The sequence below is a fragment of the Poecilia latipinna genome, unplaced genomic scaffold (genome assembly GCF_001443285.1).
Source record: "Poecilia latipinna isolate Pla-1442-1.1 unplaced genomic scaffold, P_latipinna-1.0 Scaffold1635, whole genome shotgun sequence".
NCBI classification, from domain to species: Eukaryota; Metazoa; Chordata; class Actinopteri; order Cyprinodontiformes; family Poeciliidae; genus Poecilia; species Poecilia latipinna.
In genome coordinates this window covers 92276-115997 of record NW_015114251.1, presented here as the reverse complement: position 1 = coordinate 115997, position 23722 = coordinate 92276, and the positions used below count along the sequence as shown (strand labels likewise).

General features: G+C 43.5%; 1 protein-coding gene across 3 annotated transcripts; it reads right to left on the bottom strand.

The window, feature by feature from the left end:
* Positions 1-259: 259 nt before the first annotated feature.
* fgfr4 (fibroblast growth factor receptor 4) lies at positions 260-22978 on the bottom strand. 3 transcript variants are annotated; one of them, XM_015059537.1, is made up of 21 exons: positions 22438-22978; positions 17129-17309; positions 13736-13923; positions 13492-13642; positions 12103-12147; positions 10869-11138; positions 10686-10775; positions 10282-10448; positions 10056-10179; positions 9360-9550; positions 9124-9262; positions 8098-8291; positions 7510-7655; positions 7115-7236; positions 6928-7038; positions 6612-6802; positions 3423-3545; positions 2834-2904; positions 2612-2749; positions 1791-1896; positions 260-1019 (listed from the first exon to the last, which is right to left on the bottom strand). In XM_015059537.1, exons 2-21 carry the CDS (start codon positions 17214-17216, stop codon positions 843-845), a joined length of 2832 nt encoding a protein of 943 aa, XP_014915023.1. In that variant the 5' UTR covers positions 17217-17309; positions 22438-22978; the 3' UTR covers positions 260-842. The 3 variants fall into 3 exon arrangements, with proteins under 3 accessions (XP_014915023.1, XP_014915024.1, XP_014915025.1); XM_015059538.1 differs by having other exon boundaries at positions 17129-17322; positions 22442-22978; XM_015059539.1 differs by lacking the exon at positions 12103-12147.
* Positions 22979-23722: the final 744 nt, after the last annotated feature.

Below are 23722 nucleotides of genomic sequence, written 5' to 3'. Positions count from 1 at the left end.
GTGAATCTCAAATCCAAAAGACTCAAAACCTCAACCGTTTTTGTGGTTGCACTTTCTTTGAGCTGAAGGTAAAATAAAAATTCAAGATTTTAATTTTCTCAAGTAAAACTCTCGAACCGTCTCCAGCTTTTTTTCCTTTCTCAACCTCTAAACTTCGAATACGTTTGGTACTTTGAGTTCAACATCTTCTCTCATTTTCCCAACAATAACATCATTTTTATGTCATTCAGAATAATTTGTGAAAAGCAGTTGTTTTTCGGTCACTGATATGTTCATAAAATATTTTATTACTCTAATATATTCACAGGAAATCATCAGTTCAGGCACTTTGCTGCCACTACAGCAACTTCTTAGAGTGAGAGATCCTGAGATTTAAGACTTCTTCTTTTTTAAATAAGCAATACAAACATAAAATATTATTATATAGAGCAATTTATATCAACAATCAATTTCTTAACTTTTTATCATAGCAAAATAGTAATTTGTCTTTAAAACGTCTTCAGGTCTGCAGCCCTGGTTTTTGGGTTGGTGAAGCAGCTCTTTGTCCGTCGCCTCTCCAGAGGCGAACTGACCGCAGAAAAAGCACAGATTGAGTTTTGAGTTCCAGCGTCTTTCCTGCAGCGCCGCCTCGTTTCACCGTCAGCAGCCGGTTTCAAGCCAGCAGAGTTCAGCTTGTCCTCCTGAGCGCTACGTGCGTTTTCCTCCGCTGGCCTCAGTGCTCCGTGTGGATATAAATGCCTACTTCTATCTAAGGGCTTCCATGAAAAGTCCAATGAGAATTACACCTTTAAGTTGGGAAATGCAACTTCGACCTTCGGTGAGGCGCCAGCAGGAAGCAGAGTCTATCGGAGAGCCGTTTTGGGGTCGATCCGAGAGCGGACGTCCTGATAGGCCAGGAGGCAGGGGTCGGTGGACAGGGCGTCATGCGTAAAAACAGAGTCGTTGTCGGAAGAGCAGGAGCTGGAAGTGTCCTCACAGGACGGCGAGTACTGCTCAAACGGCGTGGACAGGTCCAAGTACTGAGGGGTCAGAGGAAGACTGGTCAGGCTAGAAATCAGGAACTAATAATATGAGTGAAAACAACAAACACATAAATGATGCAAATTCCAAAACACAACTTAAAGAGGAAATAAACTCAACAGAAAAACTGATAACAGAAACTAGAAGCAAACACAACAAAATGCAAATCCTGAAATCTCAAACTAAATGCTGCAAACACAGGAAATGCACCAAGTAAGTATGAAATACAAAAGTCCTCCAGGCCACTAGGGGGAGTCAACCAACAAATCCTATTAGTTTATGGTAAAGACAGGATATGATGATTTAAAGTTAGGGGAAAGATGGAGGAAGATGGTGAAGATGTGTCATATGACACACGGTTTTTTACAGTATCGTTTAACATCAGGATATTTACATTGATAGTATCAGATGCTCCAGACTCCCCCTAGTGGTCTGGAGCTCTTATGGATTTTACAGGATTTTTCCTTTTGGTTTTATTTCCTGAGGTTGCAGCAATTTCTGTAATAAATAGTTTTATTATCAATTTTATTGTTGTCACAATAATCCTACCAAATATCTTAATAAAACCTTAAATGCATATCACCCAGCCCTTATCGCAACATTTTTAGTTTGCAGAGTTTTTCTGCTGCTTTTGTGTTTTTCAGTTCTCAGAGACATAGTCAGACTTTGAACGGTGTGTGAAATGAGCCCCATAAGTGTTTTAAACCACTGGATCATTTGAAGAGTTTTGGACTGGCTCAGTTAAAGGTTGGTACTGTAGCGGGTCTCACCTCGTCAGAGATGGAGAGCAGCGCTTTGTCCAGCTCCTCCACCAGCTGCTTGAACGTCGGTCTCTGGGTGGGAACAGCGTGCCAGCATTCACGCATCAGCATGTAGCTGCAGGGAAAGGAACATTTCACCACAACATTACAAGGAGTGAAACGGCTAATCAGATTAATTAATTACTAATTTAGCAATCGATTCATTGATAATTGGAGTATAAAGACTCAAAAAAGGCATTTTATTAAGAGAACACAAAGCCGAAATGAACCCAAAACTGTACAGAAAACATAAACATTTTGCATCTAAGACTAAAATAAAAAAAGTTTGTCGGCAAATATCTTGTAGACCCGGTTCTACTGGACCCAGAACATCTGTTCCACCTCCAGCTGCTGTGGTTCTGAGTCAAACCAACCTGTTCCCCTCCTGGCCTGTGGGGGCGCTGCACCAAGAACCACTGAAGGAAACGACACAAAAACCTCTGAAGACACTGAGAGCAACTTCCTTCTTCACCAGATGGAAACAAGATGGCGGATTTTAGCGGTTGGAGGATTTCTCTTTAGGCTGAAGACCAGGAGCCATTTCTGCTGCTAGCACTAGGCTAGCACGTTAGCTTTGGTTGGATTTAGCCAAAATGCCCTGCGGTGTAGTTCACTTCCTGCTTTTGGAGCGGTCTCTGGTCCACTTGGCGTTCACATTCAAACCGAACCCAGACCGAGGTTTGGGACCAGAGGTCAGAGGTCGGTTAGCGTTCACACCTCACCAAGCGGACTGGAGTTTCTGGACAAAACCCAAAACCCGTTGCGTTCGGACGGAGGAGTTTCTGACTTACAGCTCGTGTGTGCAGTTGGACGGCTTGTCCATGCGGTGCCCCTCCTTCAGCAGCTTAAAGAGCTCCTCCACCGGGATGCCGGGGTACGGCGAACCACCCAGCGTGAAAATCTCCCACATCAGGACGCCGAACGACCATCTGAGAGAGAGATGGTCAGACCACCATGTTAGCTCCGGTTCCATCAGAACCCAGCGGCTCTGGAAGAGGACAAGATGGACTCACACGTCGCTTTGGTGGGTGTAGACTCTGTCAAACAAAGCTTCTGGTGCCATCCATTTCACCGGCAGCCGGCCCTGCAGAGACACGTTAGCCACCGAGTTTCACCAGCCAGGATCGGTGTGGAGAATTAAAATGACTTTCCTTTCTCATTGTCTAAATATTCTCCTCTCCTGCATCATAAGCCTCCTTCTGTCCTTCCTCCTCCTTTATTTCTCTTGTTTCCTTCCTTCATCACTACATCCAGTCTTTGCTTGTTTGCTGCCTTCCCTTCTTTGGATCCCAACTCTTCCTAATTTGAAGAGTTCTGGACTGGCTCAGTTAAAGGTTGGTATTGTAGCGGGTCTCGCCTCGTCGCGGCGCTTTGACCAGCTCCTCCACCAGCTGCTTGAATGTCGGCTTCATAAAAATGAAGCCAATTTATTTAAGTGAATCCGGGCATTTTTCCCTCTTCCTTATTTCTTGAATCCACATCAAAATAAGCAGAAAACCAACAACTTTCTCCACCTTTCAGCCAAACTGATGAACTTTACCAAGTCCCCCTATCTTTTACAGGAGTTTTTCCTGGTGAGAAAGTGCAGCAGCACAAACTCACGTTGGTGGTTTTCTTGTAGTAGTCGATCTGGTGGACACCTCTGGCCAGGCCGAAGTCTGCGATCTTCATCACATTGTCCTCCGTCACCAGGACGTTCCTGGCTGCCAAGTCCCTGTGGATGCACTGCAGAAACACAGACAGGAAACAGAGTTGACTTTATGGCCAGCCTCTGGGTTCTGCTCCTTTAGCTGCTCGTCTGCAGTAACAGGGTTTCTGGAGGTTTCACAGCTCAAATTTAAAACTTTTTAAGACCCTTCTGAATAAAATTTAAAACCTACATTTCCATGGAAATGTATGAACTTTGTCCAGCCAACCGGCAATAAATTTGCACTTACCCATGATACATGCAAAACAGCTAGCCAGCTAGCTAGCAAGGTTATATTAGCAGCCAGTTAGCAGTAGCCTCTCAAAATGCTATGAGACGTCCGAGTCAAACTTTTCACTGAGAAAAGTCCAATGAGCAAAGAACTACACGCAACATATTAGATTTAATCGTTCTAGCTCAAAAAAACAAATCCTGTGATTAACATATTTCAGGCTTTATTTTTGTGAATTTAGGACATTTTAAGGCCTTAGTTTAAGGATGCATAATCACAGATTTTGATTCTGTTCTGACTTTCACAGAATAAACTTCACAAGAGGGCAGAAAAATGTTTTTCTTTCTGCTTTTAGAGTCATGAAAGCTTTCGGATAAGTCTGGGTTGTTATTTCAAGGCCCATGGTAAAACGTAATTGCACATTCTCTGCCCAAATGAAAAGACTGGTAGTCTAAAATCAGCTCACAGGGCCTCATTGTAGTGAATTCCACAAAAATAAAATTGTCTTTATATAGAAATCCTGGAGTTTAGACCAACCCTTCAGGAAGAGGAGAAAAAAGAAAGCAGTGTTTGCCCACATTCAACGTATGTCATTAAGTTTATTTTGGTTTTCATTGGAAATAGTCGCGGGGTTTGTGGGGAGCTGCAGAACGAACCGCTCTGGTTCTGTGGGTCTCCCCATAATGGTGGGTTAGTTTCAGACTCTGGCATTCAGCAGAGCCAGAAACTTGGTGCCAGACGACGGCTCTGCTCCGCTCGCCTGTTTGCTAACAGATTTATGGCGACGTTAGGAAGGACAAAGCCCTGCAAGCCGAAGGGACAGGCAGATGGAGAGTAAACAGGACTGAAGCTGCGGCAGCTCGCTGCTCAGGAATGCCGCTCCGAGACACCGGCTGGCACAGACAAAGAGACGTGTTGATAAGACGCACTCACAGACAGAGTGCATGCTGGGAAAATGAAAGGAACTGAAAAATGGGGTGAAGGGGGCAAAGAGTAGAAAGAGAAAGGGAGGACAACAGCTGGTCCCGCCGGCGGGATTCAGAGTCAAAACACCGTTTAATGAAGGAACCGCGAGGCAATGAGCCATCAAACCGCTTCACATCCATCTGGGATGCTAAACACAGTTAGCATCACAAACCATAGCAATGTCTTCTCTTATTTTTATGGGTTCGACTATGAAGGAGAATGTCATTAAACAGATTGTGAAGCACTGTGAGTCCCACCAGAGTAATCAGATTACTTAGACCATCAGATGTGTAAAAACTGTTGATTCATGTAAGTTTCACTATATTCTCACTACAAAAACAATAAATCTTACCAGGTATTTTTTGAAATAAGATAAAACTGACTTACAAGAAACTTTTCAGTAAGAAATGGGAGCTTATTTAAATATTGATGAAAAAGTTATAGTTCCTTTTATTTCACTTATAGCATGAGGAAAATGTCTTTTTATAAGTGAAATAATCTGATTTTTAACCAATATTACTGACTTAATTAAAGCTCAGATATTTGTTGAAAAGTTAGTTTTGTTTAGTTCTAGTCCCTCGAGATATTGACTCTATAAACTAGGCTAAAATGACTTGGTAACATTTTGTGTTTTTGCAGTGTTATTTGTGCAGCAGCCATTTTGAAACTTAACTTTGAACTGCATGGAGAGCTGAGACTCAAACTACAACCACAACAAACGAGAGATGCGCTGAGAAACTGAGCAGTGACCAAAGAATGAGCCATTTTAGCTCAACCTGCCTTGACCAGTAGCTAGGCTGCAGCTAGCACAGCTAAGCGCTAACAGGCTACACTCACAGCAGCCTGTTACTCAACAAAGAAAATGTGTTTTTGTTTCAGAGAACGATGTCAGAAGCAGCCAGCATGTGTGCAGGAAGCCATGTGAAAGGAAATTATTTGCTGCAGTCACGGCTGCCATGTTTTCAGGCAGCTATCAGAGGGACAGCAGAATCTAAAAGAATAAACTTATTACTGCAAAGTTAATCTGGATTATCCGTCTTATCTTCTCTTTCTGTCATGGATCGTCCTGCATTTGGAGATGTTGGCTAACTCTACAAACTCCAGATAATGCACACAGAGAATAATGTTTACAGTCGCTAATGCTAACTTTGCTAATTGCCAACGCAACATGGTAAAGTCATTTCCAATAGAGACCTCTCTCTCACCCGAGTTGTGCACCGTCTCTTCAGCTCTTAGTCCAGTGGAGCCCAAAGTGGTTCTGGAGGCCCTGTTTGAGTTCTCTCCCTGGTTTAACGCACCTGGATCCAGCGATGGCTCGTCAGAGGCCTGAGAGGAACGCTGACCTGCTGAGGAGGAGGTCGTTTCCACCACCAGGGAGAGAATAAAACCTCCAGGACCCACTTTGGGCTCCACTGTCTTAGTTTCAATAAATGATGTTCAGAACAAGAAGTTTAGGGAAAATAAAGTAAATGCTTTGATTATAGTGACAGAAAACTTAAACTGGCTAAAACCTGCTTAGACAGTAGGTCAAATAGAAAACAACAGACCTCAGGAATCAGCCACAAAGCTCATTTTGTGGATCAATATCCTGGCAGGGAAACAGTTCCTCCTCCAAGCCACTTAACAAGCTTACAGTCCTGATTTACCGTTTCATTCAAGAAAAAGAAAACACCCTAAACTGAAACTCTGAGCGTTCTTCCTACAATAGTCAACACGCTGGCTGTGCCACCTTCACAAATTTACCAAAACTATAAAGATGCAACAAAAGAAGAGACACAACTATAAATCAGGAGCCAGGTAATCATCCTTCTTCAGATTGACAGCTCAACGTTTAGCATCCATAAAGTGCTTGTTGAAGGAATTACAAGCACTCAGATGTCATTCCCATTCTTTCAAGTGAACCCACCCTTTTAGAGGCCAGGTACTCCATCCCTCGGGCCACCTGGTAGGCGCAGGAAAGCAGGTCTTTGAAGGTGAGCTGCTCCTCAGGCACTTTAGTCACATCAAAGGTGTAATCCATGCCTGGAGGCCGCCTGGCCCGCAGGTACTCCCTCAGGCTGCCTTTGGAGGCGAACTCCACCAGCACGTACAGGGGGCCTGTGGAGGGGGAACAAAACAGGATGAAGGGCCGTTTGTTGTGGCTGCAGCCTCAGGGTTTGGGATCACTCAAGTTGAGACAATAAATTAGGTTTTAGGAGACAGGAAGACCATTAGAAGCTCACCATCCTGTGTGCAGACCCCCAGTAGGTTGATGATGTTCTTGTGCTTGTCCATTACTTTCATCAGCTCCATCTCTGAAATGAGGTCTGCAAGGTCTTTGTCTGTGGCGTCATCTGAAGAACAGGCCATGCCGTTTAGACCGACAGAAAGCCGAAAACTCATCAATTACTTTCATTTCTTTATTTTCACCTTTGAGCATCTTGACCGCAACAGTGGTGGCCTGATCCGGGAAGTCCTTGTTGATGCCAAAAGCTTCGGCTCTGACCACCTGACCAAAGCAGCCCTCTCCAAGAGGTTTTCCCAGAGTCAAGCTAGAGAGAGAAAAAATGAGAATTGTACAAATCCATAATTTGAACCTTTGGTTTCTTAAACTACAGGTTGGAGGGAGCCAAAAATGTCCTGCAGGCCTTTTATTTTAGGTCCCCACATGATTCGATAGCTAAACCTTTTACTGAGTCTGGATCCCAAAAGCCAAATGAAACCTCACAACCTTTTAGGATTTCAGGACACAACCTTTCAAACACACCTCACTGCTACAGGATATCAAATGTGTTTACATGAGAAAAGAAGTGCAGATGACTTACTTCTCCCTTGGGAACTCCCAGTCTGGATCGTACGGCAGCTCAAACTCCATAACTCCAGCTAGCATCGGCGAACAGCCGGACGACAGTCGAGCCACCCTCATCAGAGATGCACTGGACTTCCCAGACGAGTTGGACTCCACTGAATACTTTACAAAAAAAGACTAAAGTTTAACAACCTTCCTTTTGGATCATACATTTGTTTCTATAGACGTAGCCGAAGTATCTCCGCGTTTCTCCCAGTGTATCGTCAGCCTGGCGGCCCTCCAGGCTTGGCATCATTGGTTTAGTTCAGATGTTGTTTTTACCCACCAGTAACAGTAAAGATGGCCGAGCTGGGTTTAGCTGATTGAGTTGTCCTGCTCTGCCTGTTGGCCTCACACACATTATTTCCAGATTATGATTCTTGCTCCGTCACCTCCAAATGTTTGTAACTTTAAAACACGGCAGAGTGCTCTAGCGCCACCTACCACTAATAAACCTGCTAATTAATAAGCCTAATTATGCATTAAGTTCTTTATTTATGTAAATAATGGTAGAGATTGGACCAGTATAGATAAACAGTCCAGATTAGGTCAGTTAGCATCGTACCTGTCTGCGCAGAGGGAACTTGGAGAGCTTCTGGACAGGAAGTGCGTCGAAAGGCTCCCTCCGTGGATGGACCTGCATCCGGCACAACACCACGATGATGACGGCCATGATCAGAGCCACGAAGCCACAGGCGTAGATGATGATGTCGGTGTACTTGGTCTCCATGGTCTCCATGGACTCGGCTGCTTCTTCTTCTGCAGGAACAAGAAAATGGAGAGACTTGACCAGGAGGAATTAATGAAGCTGAGAAACATTTCAAACAGCTGGAGGCGAAAATGCTGCTGAGGTGATCCTGGTCTGAAAGTGTAAAAGGACTAAATCTGCTCTACAGATGAGAGTTTTATGGATTTTACTCAAGACGTCACTTTTGGACTCCTCTGGCAACATTCAGATAAAGAAAGAGTCTCTTTGGGAAATTGACCTTTGACCTTGTTCATTTTGTTCTGGACAGCCAGTTCCCAGAAGCATGTTGGTAACATCTGAGTAAATAAGACTCTGTTATGTCTATGTGATAAAAAAGTGACTAAAACAAAGCAGCGTTTCCTACAGCAGGTATATTTGTGGTTTATACACGAAGGTCGTTGTTTTCTTCCTTCCTTTGAACCTCCGTCTGTCCTCCAGACGCCTCATTTGGAAACATTTTCTGGAAAACTTTGACTTGATGTGCAAACAAACAGAGACTGCTGTCACAGTTTGGCAATCTTACGTACATTTCCGGTTATATGAGGTGTGCAAAACATCTTAAGAAGATTTAATAGAGCTTGTTAAGGAATGTAAAATCAATTTAAGTTACTGAGTTACTGGTGCAGCTCCAGTTATTTCCCTGGTTTCTGTTATCAGTGCCCACCAATCAGGACTATTCTACCTTAAAGAGACAGGAGAAGAAGAGGCTGGGCCTGCAGCAACACACATTATGAAGACAGTCTGCATCTTTTTGCTTATATTGGTGCAATGCCCTATTATTAAATGATATAAGCATAATCAGAGCTGTTCAGTGAAATGAAAACTGATTTAGTTCATTTTTACCTGAAAGCACGGTGAGCCAGGCCGACTGGTAGGCAAAGCCGATTGAATTGCCAGCCAGGCAGGTGTACTCTCCTGCATCGTCCAGGGTAACTTTAGACAGGTAGAGCACCTCTACCTCGGACATGTTCAGACTGCCAGTCTGCCAGGCATAAATAACAGAAGGTGAGCATCAAAACGCCGTGTCTAAGTCTGATCCTATTTGACTGATCTCTGTCTGTTCAACGGTGGACGCAAACCTTGAGGACCTGAACGTAGGGAGTCCCATCAGGACTGTAGCGGCTGCCGTTCCTTTCAATGTGTTTGAGCCACTGGATGTGAGGCTGGGCGTCGCTGTAAACCTTGCAGTGGAACTGAACATCGTTGCCCACCACCGCTGTGGTGTTGGCAGGTAGACCGGCTTGCAGGATGGGCCTGTGGGGGGAGCGCTCTGCATGAAGACAAAGCAGGAGAAAGGGCTGAGTAAAGGAAGCAAAATGTCTTCTTTGAATGTGTTTGTGTTTGGGAACAGAATAAGAAATGTCAATTTAGGATCAAAACTGGTTCTGTTCGCCTGCCTCTCTGGCAGCGGTCTCTTTGATCTGCGGTCACTTTCCGATCTCGTTAGTTTTCTCGTTAGTCTCCACCTCTTGTCCCTGTCAGCAGGGATAGAAACTGACCCCATGCTCAACATCCACCAAAACAAATGAACAAATAATTTGCAGCCCTCCTCAGTTTCTTGTCACCAATCAGGTAGAAAACTGGACTGGACGCCTGGCCGTCCTTGTTCTGGCGGTCATCGTCAATCCCAGGCACCCCAGCTACCTTCTGTTCAACCCTCAAATTAAATCTTTTAACAAGTGCTGACTAAAGCTTAGGGTACCATCAGCCAGATAACTATGCAAACCCTGTCTGTGTTTAGTGGTAAATCTGAAGAGCAATCGTCCATGTCCTACCCAAAACATCAAGAACATAGCTGTGGGTGATGGATCCATATCTGTTCTCCACCACGCAGGTGTAGTTCCCTCTGTCTGAGGGCACAACGCTCTCCATCACCAGGCTCCAGTGCTGATGTCTTAGCTAGCCAAAACAAAAGAAGTCAAATATCATAAAGAGTGAAAAGAATAAGAGAAACTAAATCTATCTCTTATAAGAAGGCCAAAGACTTCCACGAACCCTCACCTTAATTCCACCGATGCGGTGCTCTCCTCTGAATTCACGTCCGTTTTTGAGCCAGCGGATTGTTGGCATTGGACTCCCCATGGCAGGGCAGCGAAACTTCACAGTGTTTCCTGCAGGAACAGCATACAGCTTCTTCTCCATGCGATGGGTGTGGGTCCAATAGGGCCCTGTGAAGACAAAGACAAGACAAGCTAAGTTGTACGTTTTTGAAGGGCAAATCTACGTTGAGTCCCAGGTTTTGAGCGGAAAGCCCGCGCTGAGCCTAAAGTCTTTGAGGTGCAGGCCCAGTCAGCCATCAAGTCTTTGTTTTCGCAACTTGGGTTGCAAAAAAAAGATGGGAAAGTCTGTAACCCGAGTCACATTTTGTTTTAGATTTCCCAAATATTGTGAAAACAACTACACACCTCTAGAGAAGTAAACTTGGTCCTTTTCAGTTTCAGCAGATGAATCCTCCAAGCCGTTGTCCTCATCATCGTCTCCTGATCCCAGCATGTCTGATAACAAGACAGAAAGATGATATGAGAATTCACTAACCGGATAAAAATCTGATTTTCTGTCATGAAGAACCAGACGCCGGTTCATCTTACCTGCCACAGTGATTGTGAAGTTCCGCACAGGATTTGTAGTTCCTCGAAGAACACAAGCATACAATCCTGAATCCTCATACGTCACACCTGTGATCTCCATGATGGCACCACGCAGCTGGATGCGGGGTGTGGCCAGCAGCCTGACCCCTTCCTTGTACCAGCTGACCGCCATGCCTGGCCAGGTGTTCGTATCGCAGCGCAGCTTCAAAATGTTTCCCGGCTCCAACAGAAGATTTTCAGTGGCGTCCTCACTAAGGTCCTGAGGAACCTCTGTCAAATTCAAGAGAAGTGTTAGAAGTGCCGGTCCAGGACTCTGTATTTCTTTTGGTAGTTTTAATCCACTGCCACACAGCATTAGCCAGTCTCTCGGCTCAATCTTTAAGCCATTCCCTCAGCTATGACCTTGCACCTCCTCAGCATTTTCTGTCCCCACATATGCATAAGTACAATGGAACTACCATGGAAACCGAGGCCTTAATGACCCGACCCTCCTCAATTCAACCCCTCCTCCTCTTCAGCAACTTACTGGGTGGCTGAGAGCGATACGGCTAACACAGCAACCGCCCTCCCTTCCTTTATCACTCCAGAAAAGAGGTCAAGAAGAGAAACGAGCAAGAGGACCGGCTGAAGCTAATGAACATGTTGGGGTGGTGAAGGATCAGTGAAGTTAAAGTGAGTCAACAGAGAGAGAACCTTTGCTCAATCAACACAAGAAACTGAATTTTTCAAGGGTTTGTGCCAGTCATCTTTTAGCCTCTTATTTCTTACAGGATTTCATATTTGCCCATCTTTCTGACCTACAGAAGCGAAATACACTCTGGACAGGACTCTATGGTAAACGGCCTGCACTTGTACAGCGTTTTATCAAGTCCAGAGGACCCCAAGCGCTTCACACTGCAGTCATATCATCTGTAGACGTCTCATGTCGTCTTTCTGTCTGGTTATTAGACATTCACACCCTGATGGTGGAAAGCAAGGCTACCATGCAGCAGCATCACTTCTGACCACCACCAGCAGGATGAAGTGTTTTTCCCGAGGACACAACAACTCAAACCGGTAACCTGGTTACAAGATGAGCTCCTACCACCGATGCCAGGACAAACAATCATACACACTCACATGCCAAGGGTAATCTACAGACACCTATTAACCAGCATGCACAACATGTGAGCTCCACGTAGGAAGAGCTGCAGCTTGGTCTTAATCAGTTAATCAAAATGAAATTAAAAGTTATCTGGTCGGATTTCAGCAGCGGTCACTTCTCTGGATTTGATGGCACCTAAGAAAGGAGATACTGTGGTTTAAAAGGTTGAAATTTCATCAAAACAACAGCAGGTGAACACAGACGTAGCCTTAGGATGTTTCCCCTTCTAATAGACCCGGTTCTACTGGGTCCAGAACTCCATCATCCGCTCCACCTTCAGCTGCTGTGGCTCTGAGTCAAACCAACCTGTTCCCCTCCTGGCCTGTGGGGGCGCTGCACCAAGAACCACTGAAGGAAACGACACAAAAACCTCTGAAGACACTGAGAGCAACTTCCTTCTTCACCAGATGGAAACAAGATGGAGGCGTCAGATTTTAGTGGCTGGAGGATTTCTCTTTAGGCTAAAGACCAGGAGCCATTTCTGCTGCTAGCGCTAGGCTAGCACGTTAGCTTTGGTTGTATTTACCCAGAATGCCCTACGCTGTGGTTCACTTCTTACTTTTGGAGCGGTCTCCGGTCAGCTTGGCGTTCACATATCAAACCGAACCCAGACCGAAGTCAGAGGTCAGATAGCGTTCACACCAAACCTCGGTTTGGTCCTCCAAGGAAGTTGCAAGGGGGCAGTTTCAGGCCTGGCAGCATTGGGGGGCATCGCCCGCCCACAGAGTTAGCCGTGCCCCCCTTGGACTGGAAGCTGTTTGTTGTTTTTACCTTAGAATGGCCAACGTCTGTGATTCCTCTGTCCATCTGATACACTAGGGCCTTCCGCACTTCCCATATCTGTGTCCTCTGTCACTTTTATCAGCCACTAAAACGGTTTAATTGTTAACACGTCGTGACCTGTTTTTTCAAGCCGCCTCTAAACCCAGCATGAGCGCTACGACGCTGGCGCTGGGTTTACACCTGTGGGCAGTGAAGGAGACCTGCTGGTGGGCGGAGCTACAGGTGTGTTAGAGTCATGGCAGCAAAACGCAAAGAGCTTTAAACAGTTTTTCCCCCAAACTAACCGACTGAGGTGAGTAAAGCTGCTGGATGCAGGTAATGTTAGCTAAAAGACGACTAGCTAACACCAATACAGCACGTTAAGCTTGTTGACTAGGAGCCTGTAGGCTACCGATGTTGTTTATGTTCAAAAGCGTGTAGTACTTGTTACACTGAGTAACTTTTTTGGAAAAAAGGTGCTTATATGACTAGTTTTACTGCACTGTACCTTTTTCTTTTACTTGAGTAGTATTTTTTTTGCTATGTATTCATTTTGCCCCCCCCCAAAATAAGCCGATGCCCCCCGTTAAACTCATCTGGAGCAGTTTTTGGTTTGACTAGCGTTCACACCTCAATAATGAACTGGACTTTCTAGACAAACGAGCTGGAGTTTGGTAGACTGGATTGATCTGAATGACTTAGTGAAGAGTTCCTCACCAGGCAGGACTTCCAACCATGCTGACTGCATGGCCTGAGCTGTCCGCCCCCCATGGACGCTTTCGGCCATGCAGATGTATTCGCCTGCATCTTCCATGGTGATATTGAGCAGATGGAGGGTGCTGACCTTGGAGCCATTACCTTTCAGGGTCTGCAGAGGAGATGGTCGTTTAGGGAAGGGACTTTATTCTTGGCCAACATTACAAATGAAATGGCAGAGCTTCTGCTGTAGATGAGTTCTTACTGTCAGGGCCTTGATGTGAGGCGGTCCGGCTCCGGTTTGTCCTGAGCTGCTAGATTCTGTTTTCAGCCACTGGACCTTGGTAGATACCGGCCTGTGGACTTTGCATAAGAGTTTCGCCTGGCCACCAACCACCACTGTGGTGTTTTCTGGATACCCTGGTATGATAAGAGCCCTGGACGCACGGAGATCTGGAGAACACAAAGAGGTGGTAATGGACAGCAGAAGTAAATTTAGAGGAAATCTTTGGCTCTAATTAGTTTGGCTTCTGAAGACAGGCTGTTCATAACACAGTCTGAATTAGCAGCTACAGATTACTGTGGTTTCAGATCACCTCACCAGTATTAAGAGAAAATGTGACAAAAGACAACCTGGAGATTTCCCTTTACCAGGAAGAGAAGCGCACCATGTTGCTAACAAAACTCTGACATTTAATGCTGCCAGGAAGCAGTGATAGAGTGCCCTGATAACCCAGCTACTATGGTGTCACTATCGGCTACAGGGGGCCGCTTGTCCTGAAGCGTCTCTGCTGCCTGGCCGGAGCCCTCTGCCGCTGCTCACTCACTCAGGACCAGCAATTTTCCAGGGCAATTTTCTGTCTGATTGCATCCTGCGAGCACTAAGTGAAAGGGCAATCTGTTCCCTTGTGGGAGTGAAGTGCTGCCTTTCTGTCTAATCACCCAGAGTGCATGCAGGTAATGCTTTCAGGAACAAATAACATGCTTACAAGCTTGTAAGTGGAAAATCAGACATGGAGGATTGGTCAAATGAAGGAAAACACATTCAAAGAAATTGTTTTTTATGTATGTTTTGTAAGAATTCAAAACATGACATTTGTTCAAATTATAAGAGAAGAGTGGAGCCAGAATCATCTGGGTTCCTACAAACTTTGAAAAGTCTGGGATAGAAGTGGAGAATGAAGCACCAAGTTCAGCCCTGCACACACCCAGACGATAAAACCCAACCTGTCGAATGTTCCTCAGACGTCTGGAATCCCATCACATCTGTCTGAAAATATGAGTCTAAGATCTGAACCACACGTTAATGAACTTCCCCAGACAGGGACGCTGCCCTGGAGTTGAACTTACGATGGGGTGTGAATTGTCACCCAGAGGCGAAGGGGCAAACAACAAGAGAACCAACACAAACAAGCCGCCCAATCAGCCGGCCTGGCAGGAAGAGACTCAGCTGGGACAATGAGACCTTCATGTCCCCACAGAATCGGCACAACAACAGCAGCGCTCCGTTTGATACCAGAGAACTACAAAACACGTGAAAATCTTCAGCGCTGCTCCTGATTTGCCTTAAAAACAGAAGAAATCTGTGAATTGTCTTTAACAGTGAATGTCCAGGATCTCAGGAGTTAATAAAACTGACAGGAAACAGTTCTGCTAAAGATTTTTATAAATAATAATTCAGCAGCATCCAACCTTTAATTCAGGTGCATTTATTTCAGACAGGGCCTTTTATTTGTTTTATTTTAACAGGGCCATTGTACATTACAAAACTGGAGTACATTTCCAGTAAAAGGCTCAGAAATTTAAGATTAATCTCAGCATATCTAGAAAAAAAAAATAGTGGAAATTTCTTAAGTTTGAGAAGTCAAAAATTTGCTAGAAAAAACTGAGTTGAAAATTTTTGACTTCTCAAACTCAGAAATGTCCTTGTTTTCTGTAGAAATTCTCTGAAATTGCTGCAACTGCCTTGAGTCACAGAACGCAGTGATTAAGTTTGCAGGCGGCTCAAACTATTTATGCAAGATTAAATAATGCTGCCATGACCAAGTTGAAGACCTGTGACTAATGTGTTTAATGCTGATTTACATTTTATAAAAAATTTCAGATGTTTTCACGATGCACCCAGAAGTAAAAGTGGGATCTTTTCCGGACATTTTAATGTTGCTGAAACCAAGTGTTTGTTGAGGAAAGACCAGCTCAGTAAGAAGAGCAATAATTTAAAGAAATAAATGAAAAACTTTGTGGGATGGGCGACCCATTGTTCCTGCCTGATATTCATATAAAGTGAGAGCTGCGGCAGCTGATAAATCCCAGAACGGTTCCTGTTCCGGTTCCTGTCCGACGATGTGAAGACGTTTCTGTCATCAGGATGCCTGAAGCCTTTTCTGGAGGCTCCTCTGTCCTGACAAGCCTCAGCTGGCCACGGCGCTTTACATCTGTCATCTGTTTCCACACATCCTGACTAATATATCATCACTGTGTTTTAATCAGACTTAAAAACTAACACCGTGAAAGATAAACATCCCCCATCGGCTTTAATCTGAAAGCTGCTGGTTGGCAGGGAACAATTACGACTGATTAGGTTTTAGCTGAACAGAAACAGAGTAACTGATGCTTTATAGCGTCTGCCTATAAAGCATCAATCCTCGGCCCGAGGATTTATACTTCCGCGCCGCTGGCCTCACACGCATCAGGCGGCAAAAACACTCCGCCAACGCACGCTTACGACCCATTTGCTCCGACCAACCCGAGACTCAACCTGGAGACTTTTCTGCCATGCTAAGAAAACTAAGGTAACACTTTATTTGAAGACTGACATGACACTGTTATAAACATGACATAACACCTGTTATAAAGATGACATAACACCTGTTATAAAGATGACATAACACCTGTTATAAACATGACATAACACCTGTTATAAACATGACATAACACCTGTTATAAACATGACATAACACCTGTTATAAACATGCAGGGATGTTCATGAATGTTATGACCGCCGTCATGAAGTGCCATTCTGTAAATAATGACACTTTTATGCAAAGTTGCATTAAAAGTCCATTAAAAGTGGCAACTTTGTATGATTTTGTAAATTATGATAATTTAATGCAAAGTTGGCATTTTTAATTAACTTTTAGAGCAACTTTGCATTAAAAGTGTCATTATTTGCTGAATGACACTTCATGATGACTGTCATAGACATTCATAAAGACTCCTTTATGTTTATAACAGGTGTTATGTCATGTTTATGACAGTGTCATGCCAGTCTTATTCACACCCCTTCAAATAAAGTGTTACCTTAGTTTTCTTAGCATGGCAGAAAAGTCTCAAGAAAAATAAACTACATGGAATATACCAGAGTTAACAATCCCTCCACAAATTTTACATTTTGACTAAATTTAAGGCCAACTGAACATTTTTCTGATGAAGTAAAGATATGTCAAGGACTTTCAGACGTTAGGGACAGAGGCTCCACGTTTTATGACATTAAAACCACAAACTTTAATATTTTTATATGACGGATCGACACAAAGTTGTACAAAATGGTGACTGAACAGGATAGTTTTCACAAGCATTTCTACTCTAATACCCCCAAATAAAACCCAAACAGCACCAAGCAGAGCAGAACAGCGGCTCAGGCATCAACTGGTCTCACCTTTGGTTCTGATCTGGGGAACGCTTCGGGCCGCCACTCCGTCCGCCAAGCAGAGCAGGAGGACACACAGCAGGCGGCCGCGCTCCATCGTCCCGACGCACCACCTGAGTTTCACGGGGAAGAAGCAGGAAGCCTGCGAGGGGCCTCACGCATCGGGACCTCAGGGAGCCACAGGAAGTCTCTAAATCTGGATCCTGCAGGAATAAACCAACGTGTTTATTCCTGAAAGAGACACGAACCGTCCTGAACAAACAAACAAATGCCTGAAGAGAGCCAGTTCAGATGTCCATCTGTCCTCCTGTCTGTCCATCTGTCCTCCTGTCTGTCTCACATTGTCCAGCCTCTCTGGCGTCAGGCTGTTTCTGTCTCACTAAGTTTTTCTTTCTTCTTTTTAGTTCTGGAGTGTAGAGGAACTTTCTGTCTGTCTGATGAAATGTTTCACGTTGTGGTGGGACTTTTGCGGCGGCCATCTTGGGTCCCTGCTGGAGAGGAGGCCGGCCTCAAACGCAGCTCTTTTATAGTTCAGATATGAGCTGCAGTTTGACTGGTCGAAGCTCAAAGTAATTAAAAGAATAAAAATGACTTGTAAATTCTGCATTTGCATATGTAAAATGTTGGCCGATTTTATCGGAGAAGATGGGGTTTAACTGTGATTGGCTGATTTAGATGGAGGAGGCGGAGCTTAACCAGGTGGACCGCTTGATGATGTGATTTGTTTTATATTCGTTGTGTTACCACCCCCACGCCACTAGAGGCAGTAGCAGGCCCGAAATGTTGCAATGAAAGAGCAGATTTAGAAGTAAATAAAAGAGAGAAGTTCAAAAACATACCGAGAGAGAAACTCCTTCCTAAAAATGAAGATGTATTACAGATTTTAAAAGGAAAATAAAAACAGGAAACCGCGGTTAATATAGGAAATAGCGCCACCTTCACTTTCGGAGTGCAATGGTCCTGTTTCCAAATAAGGTATAAGACTGACAGCGGTCCGTCCCGGCCCTTCCTGTTTGTTTTTCTCGTTTTGTTTGCCTGCAGCCCAGGCCGTCTGGCTTCTGTTCCAGCTCTGAGTGACGTTCTGTCTGTTTGTCAGTGGGTGGCGCTCCGCCAGTGCAAACTGGGAAAACACTGGAAACCTGCCGGGAGCTGCAGTGGACATGTCTTCTGACTCACTCTGGACTATTTACTCAGAAAATAAATACCGTATTTTCTGGACTATGGAGTGCACCTCACAATAAGCCGCATCCACAGCCTTCAACTTAAAAGCTGCATCATATGAACTTCTTCCTGTTTCCACAATGAGGGGGAATGAGTTTCTCCGTCGGGCCTGCTGCTAGCATCTGCTTGTTCTAAATGAAAATCAGTGTTTTCTTCTTTGACTTCCAGTGATTCACTTCCTGCTAAAGAGCCCCCTGGTGGTTGAAGAAAAATCCACAGAAAAGCTGCACCGGACTACAAGCCGCATGGTTGGAAACGGGGAAAAGCAGCGGCTTATAGTCTGAAAATATGGAGCTAACATAAATATAAAAGTAGGGCTACGGAAGACAATAGAGTCTTCCTGTTGATTGACCATCTGAGTTTTCACCTTTAAGATGTGATGATGTCTTTAAATCTTTTTGTTTACAATTCCCATAAAAGTGAAAAATTTGACTGAAATTTTGTTAATTTTAAATATTCTTTTTGGCTAAATTATTAGTTTTATTTTAATCTATTAGAGTCCAAATAGAAACACGTGTGGCCCTGAGCAGATTTTAATTTAAATTAATAATCAAATTACTGTTGTTTATTACATAAATATCAGAATATAAATAGTGCACTGCAAAAACACAAAAGTAGCAGCAAGTATTTTTGGTTTAGTTTCTAGCTCAAACTTGTTAGTTCACTTCAAACAAGACAAAAGTAACTTACAGCAAGAGATAGGAGCTCAGTTAAAGTAAATAACTCCAGAAAATCGATCAAGCCTGAGTGCTACACAGATTCTCTCACGTATTTCACAACCAGCAGGCACTGTGCCGTTGCCTAGCAACCCAGTCAAGCCCGGACCGTTTCCTAGCAACCCAGTTCTGGTTCCACCAGGAGATCATTTTATGAACATGGCATTTTCCCCAAGTTATTAGTGAAAATATCTGCATTTGGAATTAGACCTTTTTCATCAATATCAATGAAGTGTTGACTAAATACAAACTGATATCTCACTGAAAAGTTTGCTGTAAGTTATTTGGTGTTATTTCAGGTGGACTAAGATATTCGGACTAAGAACTGAACCAAAAAACTTGGTAAGATGGTTTTTTTCAGTGTCAAAAGTTTTATTTCTCTGATTTAGTCATTTGATGTCCAAAGTTTTATGACGACACAAACATTTTTGTTTTTCTGGTGTTTCTATCATGCTAATATGATATTAAAGTATTTTGTAAACTTGTATGAACTTTTTCTAAGTTCCATCCAATGTTTGAAGAAAATAATAAAAATAACCACAAAAACACCTAAAGATCAGAAATTTTATGATATGTCAAACTCAAATAAATATCAGTATGTGTATCAGCGATACTGGCCCTATGCTTACTTGGTATCGGATTGATAGTAAAATATCGTCAGCTTACTAAAATAATAAGTCATTTTTTGCGAAAAGTTATTTATTTTTTTTGCCTGATTTTTTTTCTGCTTGATTTTTGTTAAAAATGAAGATCAGAGACGATATGCAGTTTGGCACACCTGTAGCAGTAGCAGCCATGTTTGCTTATGCCTTGGGCCGGCCTGTGGTTGTTCAGCAGCAAGCACTTCAGAGGAGTTCTGAATCTCAGTTACATATTTAGAGAAACTCCTCATGTCTACGGCTGGGCATGGTGTAGGAGGTGTCTTGCTGTGGGGTTGTTAGCCCGTTAGCTGTGCAGCGAGGTGAAGTGAAGTCGTCCTGACAGACAGACCGGCGGCGGGCTGTCAGGGAGCCACCGGAGCAATGCAGGGATTTTTCTGTTTTTTTGTTTTTCTGCGGCATGCTGCGCCAGCTGAGCTTAGGCGCCAGACCCAAGCGGCGCACACATGCCGCTTGGAGAACAAGCTTTGCTGAATGAAACGTATTCTTTATCAATTAGGGCCTGGAAAACTTTCCCCCCCGTCTCTCTCTCCTGTTGCTGCTAATTCCTCCCGATGGCGGCTGAACTGCAGCCGGAGCCAAAAACACTTCCACTGTATGCTGCTTTCTTTTTATTATCCACATCTAAAACCGGAGGGAAGCGGCATCGCTGGCGTGTTTCTGCCACATAATTCACACTTAATAAACCCGACCAGTCAGCCTCCATTTAAATACCAGAGCTAACGCTTCCTAGGCTGCTGGCCATTTCGTACCGACCGTGTGTCAATTCTTACACTAAAAATGCGATTTATCTGAAGTTGTACCAAGTTTTTTTTATCATTTAACAATGGTGAGACTCTAATAATAGCATCTTTATTATCATAATAAATCCTGTTTAAACATTAAAACAGAAAATCCCAATCCGATTAACTGTTATTCTGATTTGTTATGTACTTTGTAAAATAATATTTATCTACTGTATTATGAATGTCAACTTTCTAAAAGAAATGACTCATGATTGGGAAAGTGTTTGTGTTTTAATCCAATTTTAACATGTTTAGCTCCGGCGCTAATGCTGAAGTTAAACTTGCTAGCAAGCTAATCTCCTTATCCCCCAGGTATCTGTGGTTAATGGATGGTAAATTTTAGTTGTTGTAAGAGAAGTGGTTTACATTCCACCATGCTGGAATAGATTTTAAATCAATCAATCAATCAAATTTTATGTGCACAGCACATTTCAGCAGCAATGAATTTCAAGGCGCTTTACATAATTAAAGAAAAAATAAGAACAGCAGGTGACACTGAATAAACAGTAAAAAAAGAAAAAGATTAAAAAAGATTTTTTTAAAAAGATAAAAACATAAAAAAGCTTGCATCCAACTTTAACTAGATTAGCACCAGAGCTAATGCTAAACTCAAACATGCTAGCAACCTGAGCTTCTTATTTAGAGACGGTTAAATAACAAAGCTGTTATTGTGAAGGGAAAGGTTTACTAAGCTGGATAGTTTCTACCCAACTAAGCAACAGCACAAAAGCTAAAGTCAAGTTTGCTATTCTTTTAGCCCTGCAGCCATTGCTAATGAACTACACTCCCTACTTGTGGTTTTCAGGAAACAGCTTACATTCCAACATTTTTGAATAGATTTAAAATGTTTTTAGTCCAATTCAAGTTTGCTAGCAGGCTAAACATTTGAATGAGCAGCGCACCCTAGCTGTTGGAACAGGGAAATATTGTTTTACTATTTCAGCCATGTTTTTTTCACAAAACTACCAATTTAAATTAATTTTAAATGTTTGTTGGAATTTATCAAATTTATTTTGCTGTTCAGTTAAACTTTCTTATCTTTGCTTAGAAATAATTAAAATCTACCATCAACAAAATCTACATCAGTCTTAACTAAGTTCCTCCAGTTTGTTTTCTGAGTTTCCTGCTCCGTTCGCATGATTTGATGTTCTTCTTCTCTCTGCTGTAACTTAATCCGGGTTTTACACCAATAAAAACAAGTCGCTTAAAAATGATTTTATTTCGCTGCGACTGCGGCCTGACCGAACAGGGACGGAACCAGAACAAAGTGATCCGGTAACAGTTTGCAGCGAAATCCAAAGTTTTTCTCCATAATTCACGAAAATATCCAACGGCGTGTAAAGGTTTATTTACTTACACACAGCGGTTTGCTGGCAGCTACGAAAAGGATTAAGTTAGGAAACATCCGGGAACGAAATGACTCGGAGCCACTGACACCTGCGCGCTTCTGCCAATCAATAACTTCGATCAGTCCGGCGGATCATCGGACCCACCGGTGATCAGTTTAAAGCAGAAGGCAGTCAGAGTTTCTTTTTTTTTTTTTTTAACTCTTTTTAAACGTTTAATCAGATCGTCCCAGAAACACCGGGAAGACAAAAAAAGTCATATTTTCTGTTGTTTTTGTTTTTTTGTTCCTGTTTCAGGTTTGAAGCTGCGGTGACAAAGTTCAAACTCCGCTTCTCTGTCAAACATATGAAAGGTTCGGTGTCAGCTGACTCAGTTTGGCGTAAATCAAGGTAGAAAAACCAAAACTAGTTTCATTCTCCGCTTCACAATATAAACTAGCTAATAAATATTCCATATATGGAGCTTTTTGATATTTCCTCTAAAACCAGAACTCAAATTTAGGAGTTGGTAGAAATAAATATGTAAGGTAAATGAGCTTTTAGTGTAAAATGAATGAATGAGTTAAATCCCGGCTCCGGGGCAGTTTGTACCCACCTCTGCTCCCGGTTTGCCCCTGCAGAGGCGGGTTGGGGTAAATCACTGGGAGTCCCGATCCGCTCCGGGGAATAGTGAACTCTTCATTGGGAATCTCCTTCCATGAAGCAAGTCCGTGAATCCAAATCAAACTCAACTGGACGCGTTTGAACAAATCAAGAGGAAAAATTAAAAACGCTCCAGGAACCGGGAGCAGCGGCTGCTCCGGAGCTGCTGGCCGGGCAAGGAGCTCTGATCCCGGGGCCAAAGTCCGCGACGTGTCGGGCTGCTCAACCATCCATGGAGAGGAAATCGGCAGCAACCGAAACCGGACAAAACCTCCCTGCTGCTCCGATATGAGGACAGCTGGAGAGAAACAAGTCCGTTGGGCTCCTGGTGACTCTGCGCCTTTACGCAGCGCTCCTGGAGGCGCTCCGTCCCTGGACCAGCGGCTCCTGGAACCGGGTCGGAGCTCAGTCTGCAGCCGAACCGTAGATCCGGTCAGTCTGAGAAACAGAGAGAGACGACTGCGACCTCCGCGCTGCAGACCTGACACAAGACTGGCTGCTGGCCGGAATCACAACAACAATGGGAGAAGAGGAGGAGCAGAGAGGTGGGGGGGGGGGGGGTACTCCAAGGAGAGTACTCCACCACCCCCAAAGGATCCACTCCCAAACACTCAGACATTTACAGATTAATCTCTGAAAAACAAAAAAATCTGAGTTTCAAAAGCTGAATATTTACAACTTTCTGAAATATTCAGTTTCAAAAGTAGATTTTTGGAAATTCAGTAATTTTCAGTTTCACACGTCGAAATTGATTTGAAGGTTTTTTGAAAATCAGGAATTTATATTTTTCTATAGTTTCTGAAATGTTTCTCTTTTCCATCTAAAGCGGTTCTAACCTCCCACTTCCTCCAAACATTACTTGAACTATGCCACAGCCCTTAAAGCAGCAGTGTAATGAAGAGCCTGAATCTCATTTTAGAGTCGAATCGTTTAACAGAAAAACTTTGTTTCAATTGCAGAAATGCTGTTGGAGTCCAGATAAATCCCAATAATCATTTCTACCGTCTGAACGCGCTGAGGTTCATTTCAAAGCTTCTACAAAATAATTAACATTTAAAGGAGAAGCTGCATTTGTAAATGTTGCAGTCTGAACTAAACCGCTGATAAAACTTTTCACTGATTCTTGAAGCTTTGTCACATCACAACCAGAAACGTCTTTGGATTTCAAAAAGATTTTACTCATCATACCAAAATATATACATAACCTGAAAAGTGTGGTGTGCATTTAATGAAC

Coding starts and splice junctions, on each gene's coding strand:
- fgfr4 (XM_015059537.1), bottom strand. CDS start 17,216: ATGGAGCGCGGCCGCCTGCTGTGTGTCCTCCTGCTCTGCTTGGCGGAC. Junction 13,924..17,128: donor TCCCCAGATCAGAACCAAAG/GTGAGACCAGTT, acceptor TGTGTTCTCCAG/ATCTCCGTGCGTCCAGGGCT. Junction 10,180..10,281: donor ACCGCATCGGTGGAATTAAG/GTGAGGGTTCGT, acceptor TGTTTTGGCTAG/CTAAGACATCAGCACTGGAG.